This window comes from Triticum dicoccoides, chromosome 3A (assembly GCF_002162155.2).
Source record: "Triticum dicoccoides isolate Atlit2015 ecotype Zavitan chromosome 3A, WEW_v2.0, whole genome shotgun sequence".
Classification (NCBI taxonomy): Eukaryota; Viridiplantae; Streptophyta; class Magnoliopsida; order Poales; family Poaceae; genus Triticum; species Triticum dicoccoides.
The window spans coordinates 661,836,704-661,843,088 of NC_041384.1; the positions used below are offsets into that span (position 1 = coordinate 661,836,704).

The 6,385-nt window shown below is 42.4% G+C and overlaps 1 protein-coding gene across 3 annotated transcripts in view; it reads left to right on the plus strand.

The window, feature by feature from the left end:
- The window catches only part of LOC119270046 (dual specificity protein kinase splA-like), a 46,565-nt gene that overhangs the window by 26,100 nt on the left and 14,080 nt on the right, over positions 1 to 6,385 (plus strand). Inside the window, exons 1-13 of one of the 3 annotated variants that reach the window (XM_037552002.1) lie at positions 1,035 to 1,487; positions 1,790 to 2,225; positions 2,333 to 2,945; positions 3,419 to 3,459; positions 3,558 to 3,626; positions 3,985 to 4,085; positions 4,204 to 4,282; positions 4,750 to 4,848; positions 4,909 to 4,977; positions 5,078 to 5,127; positions 5,207 to 5,288; positions 5,674 to 5,768; positions 5,850 to 6,335. In XM_037552002.1, coding sequence (XP_037407899.1) covers positions 1,219 to 1,487; positions 1,790 to 2,225; positions 2,333 to 2,945; positions 3,419 to 3,459; positions 3,558 to 3,626; positions 3,985 to 4,085; positions 4,204 to 4,282; positions 4,750 to 4,848; positions 4,909 to 4,977; positions 5,078 to 5,127; positions 5,207 to 5,288; positions 5,674 to 5,768; positions 5,850 to 5,988 — 2,142 coding nt within the window. In that variant the 5' untranslated portion in view covers positions 1,035 to 1,218 and the 3' untranslated portion in view covers positions 5,989 to 6,335. Of the gene's footprint in view, positions 1 to 1,034; positions 1,488 to 1,789; positions 2,226 to 2,332; positions 2,946 to 3,418; positions 3,460 to 3,557; positions 3,627 to 3,984; positions 4,086 to 4,203; positions 4,283 to 4,749; positions 4,849 to 4,908; positions 4,978 to 5,077; positions 5,128 to 5,206; positions 5,289 to 5,673; positions 5,769 to 5,849; positions 6,336 to 6,385 lie in introns of those variants that run through there. The other 2 variants (XM_037552001.1, XM_037552004.1) reach the window with 2 other exon arrangements.

Here is a 6,385-nt window from a genome sequence, read left to right on the forward strand (position 1 = left end):
GTAGGGTTTTAGGGTTTTGGGAAGGAGGCGGCTCGGGCTGGAGCAGCGGGGCGCGGCGGGGAGGGTTGGAAGGGAGGAGGCGCGGTGGGGGGAGGGGTGTGGTGGGGGAGGCAGGCGGCGCGGCGGCCGGGGAGGCGGCGGCGCGGATCAGCGGGAGCGGCGGTGGCCAGGAGAGGCGGCCGCGGCGCGGCTAGGGCTGGGATCGAGGTTTTAGGCTGATACCATGTAGAGGAATAGGATGCAACTCTCAATGTATTGATGGATGCATATGCACAAGTATATATAGTACATAGGGCAAGTCATATCCTCAACTATACAAAAGAAGGAGACTTGGAGTACAAGAATACATGTGCTAAATACATATCTCAACACTATTGACCCGTCGATTGAAGTGTGCCTTACAGTGGCCTGCTTGGTGGGATCTGTCAAGGCGCTTCGGGAAGATTTGTGCTTATTGTCAAGAACTAGCTATCTTAGTTCTTGTGCTTTCTTTCTCAGATTAGCTTAGTCCCTTCTTTTGGCTTCCTGTTTAGCTATTGGTGCTTCTCTTGTATAGTTGTGCGTTCGTATGCTTTATATGTATCGGTTATGGTTTTATTTATAAAACGGGACGGAAGCCTTTTTCACTATCCCAACCCATAAGATCAAATCTCGGATTTGACGTTTTGTTGTCTCGGTGATGCGGATCATTGTTTCAACGAAAGACGATATTTTCGTGATAGCCAGATGCATGCGGTCACTTCATTTTAATCTTCAAGCTTCGCAACTTTGACCCGGTCTTTCATACGTTGTATTTGTGGTGGTGTGAGTGTACGCGTGCATCGTAATCAGTGTTTTAAAAAGTTTTAAAAAGAGATGGCTGGCAACAGGAATGAGTTGTGGCACCGGCCGGAAGCTAGCTGATTTGAAGGAGGCGTGGAGAGAGGAGGACAAAGCGCGCGAAAGCATGGCCGCGAATGGGAGGAAAACTTGGAACAGAAGAGGAGAAGAGTTTCAGTTTGGGCTTCCCAAGACGAAGAGGAGGCAGCCAGGCGGAACAGTGAGGAGTACAGCAGAGCTGCACCTCACCCATCTCGCCCACTGATTATGTCAGGCATGAGCAAAGCCGTTTGTCTGGCTGGATCTTTCCTTCCGGTCGACTTTTTAATCGCGACATCTCCAGTGAAAAGGCCGGGCCATTGCCATCCTATCCAACTGTGGCATTGATCGTCTCCAGCGATGGAAGTGGATGAGCTGCTCAAGAAGATACGGCTGCTGGAGGAGGGTCAGGCCGAGCTCAAGCGGGAGATAGGCAAGCTCATGCTGGACCGCCGCGACGCGCAGTCCGTGGCCGTGGGGAGAGCTTTCCGCGCGCTGCCGCCGCAGCCCTTGTCGTCGCGGCAGGTCGTCGCCCACGGCAGGTTCTCCGACAGTCACTGCCACTGGATACTGCAGTCGCTGGGGCTGGCCGTGCACATCATTGCCCCCGACGGGAAGCTCCTGTACTGGTGAGATCCCTTGCTTATATTGGCTCTGTCGTGTATGCTCATTGTTCACCAGGTGCTTGACGAAATGCTGCAACAGTGCTATTCTTATATTTTTGTTCTATTTATTCGGCGCCATGTTATGCATAGATTGAAGTTCAGATGTGGAGCTTTTTTTAATTAAAATACGTAGCATATTTTGATGCATGTAATGAGTATATATCCAATTGTTTATGCAATAGGCATTCCTACTCGCAATTGTCTCTGGTCGATTCTATGTATAATGCATGGTTTACCAAATTCTTCCTTTTTGTTCTGTAATCTAGGAACCGGTATGCTGAGCATATGTATGGCTATTCTGCATCAGAAGCAGTTGGTCGGAATGCCGTTGAATTAATTGTTCATCCTAGTGACTTTGATGCAGCAAACAACCTCATCCAGACTATATTTACAGGCAAGTGTTGGAGAGGGAAGTTTCCTGTTAAGAAAAAGTCAGGAGAGAGGTTTTTTATGTTTATCCATAACACTCCTTTATACGATGACGATGGTAGCTTGGTGGGCCTCATTGGTCTGTCGCATGATATACGGACATTAGAGGACATATTTAGTCCCTCAGGCTCTGCGGAATCCTATCCAATTCCGAGTACAGCAAAGCCCAAGTTTCATGCTAACAGCCGGCCTAAAAGTGGTTCGCTGAACATAGGTTGTCTTCATTCCCAGCAACCTCTTCAATCTGCTACCACCTCCAAGATAGTAACTTTGGTAAGTTCTATTGCTGTTCAATTTCAAATGGAACTTACTCTTTCTGGTACTTATTCTTCATTTATTTCTTAGTGTATTCTTTTCTTGATATTGGAATAACAACACAGGTTACCAGTGTTACAAGTAGAGTTCGTTCTCGGATATGGACAGGCCAGAATAGCGATAAACAGTATGGTAGTGGATCGTGCCAGGTTGAGCTGGCATCAAGTGAAGAAAACACCCCAAGTGGGGATGTAGTGCATCGTGCCTTTGTGGCCAAAGAGAAATCCACTGGCAAGTTGTGCAAAACAAGTAGTGATGATTCAGGAGAGGGAAAAGTAGGATTTCACAAGATCTTTAATTCAAAGGCTGAGGCATTATTGGCCAAGAAGGGCATATCATGGCCTTGGAAACGACATGAAGTTGATGGGGATTCTGGAAAGAATAACATGAACTCAACACAGTTGCATGATAAGCAAGAGAATGAAGAGAGTCATCAGAGAGTTACAGTTCTAGAGCCTATCATAATTCCAGACTGCCAAAACAGCGAATACACTTGGGCCAGCAAATATGAGGTCTCAGGTTCCTGGTGGGATTTCAACAAGAACAGCGTGAGTAGCATTAGCAGCACTACGGCGACTACTAACAGCAGCGATATTCAGATAGTAGATTATGAAGCAGACTGCTTAGATTATGAGATTCTCTGGGAAGACCTAGTAATTGGAGAACAAGTTGGTCAAGGTAGTTACTTAATTTTCCCTTTGCAATTACTTAATCTGTAGGCACTCAGATCTCTTGCTAACATGTTTTCAAACAATTCAGTATTAGGCATGTACTTGAGTTGTTCGTTGTTTGTTAGTAATTCCTCGCTCTTCATGCTTCTTAATAAAAGCTTGTGTATTCTCCTCTTATCGTTGGCATAATCCAGATCAATTATTCTTCTTCTAATCCTCAATAATCATAATAGGTCAGTTAATTTCATGATTTTAAGTACTACTGGTGGCATGAATGTCTATTCCGAGATTCTAAGTTGCAAGTTATACGCTTCTACAACAGTGATGGCATTTTTGTTCGTATGGTTATGTATGTACTTTTTACTCCTGAAAGTCCATGTAGATAATAACACATAATTAGCAATGATATCTCTATTCTTCGACTATTGTATGCAATCTGGTATTGTCCTTTTTCCGTAATTTGATGTTCGATGCATACAGGTTGTTGCGGAACAGTGTATCATGCTCTGTGGCATGGCTCGGTAAGTTGGTATATCATTTCTGTTGCATGATTATGAATGGAGTTTTACATCTTAACCATAATCTTTCAGTAAATCAGTATCTATCCATGTTCCTGTAGGACGTGGCAGCTAAAGTATTCTCCAAGCAGGAATATTCAGAAGAAATGATAAATACCTTCAGACAAGAGGTGAACATCTATATCTACATACAATTGCTCTAGAATTTGGGTATAGTGGCAATGAAACTACATGATATCTACTGTATTATTGATACAGACACTCCACTACAGAAACCAAGTGCAAGATTTTGATTTGACTCCAACACTCTGTGATGTTCAAAGAACCTACAGTTAGTACCATTTTTGCTATCCTATGTTAATATAACCATGTGGATAAATATGAAGAAAAGATATGGTGTTGAAAAATCTTCACTTTTGTTGATTTTTTTGTTGGTCAATTAGCACTACATTGACAGCTTTTTAAATCATGTGATCCCTTTTCCATATTTTTCGGCCATGACTATATTTGTATCCTTCAAATGTGTAGGTCTCATTGATGAAGAAACTGCGACATCCCAATATCATACTTTTCATGGGTGCAGTTCTGTCGCAGCAACGACTTTGTATTGTTACTGAACTTCTCCCACGGTATTCTGTATATCTTCCTACATGTGTTTCTTCTAGATACTAGTAAGAATTTAGAATCTCACAAGAGATCATTTTGTTTTATTTGTTCTGTATAACACTTTTGAGTCTTGTAATGCAGGGGGAGTTTGTTTCGATTGCTCCGAACTAACATTGGCAAGCTGGATCCAAGACGAAGAGTTAACATGGCCATAGACATTGTGAGTGCATTTTCCTTTAGCAGCAGGTTAAGGAATCAGACATGGAACTTTTTGAGAAATGAACATGTTGTAGCAGAACTGGATGAACATTCTTCACTTGAAGATCTCAAGAGATATTTTGAATAGATACAGTATTATTTTTGCAATTGCCTAAAAGCGAAATTGAACTGCATGTAAGCTAAGCCATATTTGTAGCCTCAGCGTATAGAAGAATGATCCAGAAAATAGATGATATCATGTACCTTCCATATAACATGGTGTCTTGTGCATATATTATATCACACATTATGCTACTACATCATAACTGAAGATTATATCAGCCAAATTCAATCATGATTCATGTGATTATGATGTGCAATATTGTTACCTTAACCCTTTTAACTCGTCGAGATAGAAGTTAATATTTTCTTTGTCGAGTACACATTTTTCCATGTGGATTCTTAGAAGAAGAATTAATATTGTTGCAGGCAAGGGGCATGAACTATCTTCACAATTCCATCCCCACTGTTGTGCACCGTGATTTGAAATCGCCAAACCTTCTGGTCGATAAGAATTGGAATGTAAAGGTAAGTGTGAAACTTTGTTATCCATACTTTATGTTGTCTCATCTCACTTGGTTCTATCAGGTTGCAGACTTTGGCCTTTCACGTCTGAAACTCGAAACATTTCTGACAACAAAAACTGGAAAGGGGACAGTAAGTATAAGCGAACTTAACTTTTGACATGGATTCTTCAGACTGACAAAATTGTCATAAACTTTAACCTAGTACCTGATAACTTGGTTTCCACATCCAGCCACAGTGGATGGCTCCAGAGATGCTACGGAGTGAACCTTCAAATGAAAAGTAAGCCCAGCGTTGGAAATTCTTGAACAACCGATGTTTTTGTTACCTACGGATTATTAACAGTTTCTTCCAAGTATAGGTCTGATGTATTCAGTTATGGAGTGGTCCTGTGGGAGCTTGTTACTCAGAGGATTCCCTGGGATACTCACAATACAATGCAGGTACATTTTTGCTATGCATATTGGTTAGCTGTTAATCTGGTTTATTTTATCAACATTTGGTGGCAAGTTGGCAGCCAAATTCCGCAACGTAATCTACTTGGATACAGCCAGTTGTAGTAACAAACTTTAATGTTTCTTTGCTTCATAGTTCATCCATTCTCCCTTCAGTGTGGCGCGTGATAGATATGGAGATGATTTTTCTGTTGATCCTTTTTTGTGGCGTCTTAGAGCCAAAAAGAATTCTTGAAAATTGCTAGCTTACTTGTGAATGGTGAATCGTTTCCAAGAAGCGAAATCACACAAATGTTGCAGTTTAAGAAAACTCAGTTTCTTTTTAGCTTTTCTTTAACGTAACAACACAAGCTTTGTGGCCCCTATGTTGCAGGTCATCGGAGCCGTAGGCTTTATGGATTACAGACTGGAAATTCCAAGGGATGTGGATCCTCAGTGGGCATCGATGATCCAGAGTTGCTGGGACAGGTACATAATACCATTCTGCACACTAGTACTAAGCAAACCTATTCCCGATCGCATGAAATGAATATCCATTTTTGTAAGCAGTGACCCACAACTCCGCCCTTCGTTCCAAGAACTCCTTGAGAGGCTCCGGGAGCTGCAAAAGCAGTACAACGTTCAGGCGCAGACCGAGTGGAAAGAGGCTGGGAAAGTTGCTGGAAATATGAGCGTGAAACAAAGCTAGCTTCGTGTTTTAATAGTGATCGATTATGCCTGCAGCCCTGGGCTAATTTATCCGAGGCGAGCTCAGAAAGGTTCGAGGATGTGTTCCATGTTGTTTCCAAGAGGGACTGCCAGAGAGGTTGGTGCATAGCTTCTCAAATTGCAACCTTGAAAGGAGGCTAGAGGACGCTGGCGACATGGCATAGACTTCCCGTAGTTTCAGAACAGATATGATTGGTCCAACTGCTCAATCATTAATTCATTATACACGTGGAATGTGTTTTAGCATTTTATTGATGCATGGTTTAAATTTCAGAAGATGGTATAGCTTGCATTGATTAGTCACTATACTAGTAGTCATTGTTTTGGCAAAAGAAACATGGCAAGCAAAAATATCATATTGTGTGGCGACAGGTGAT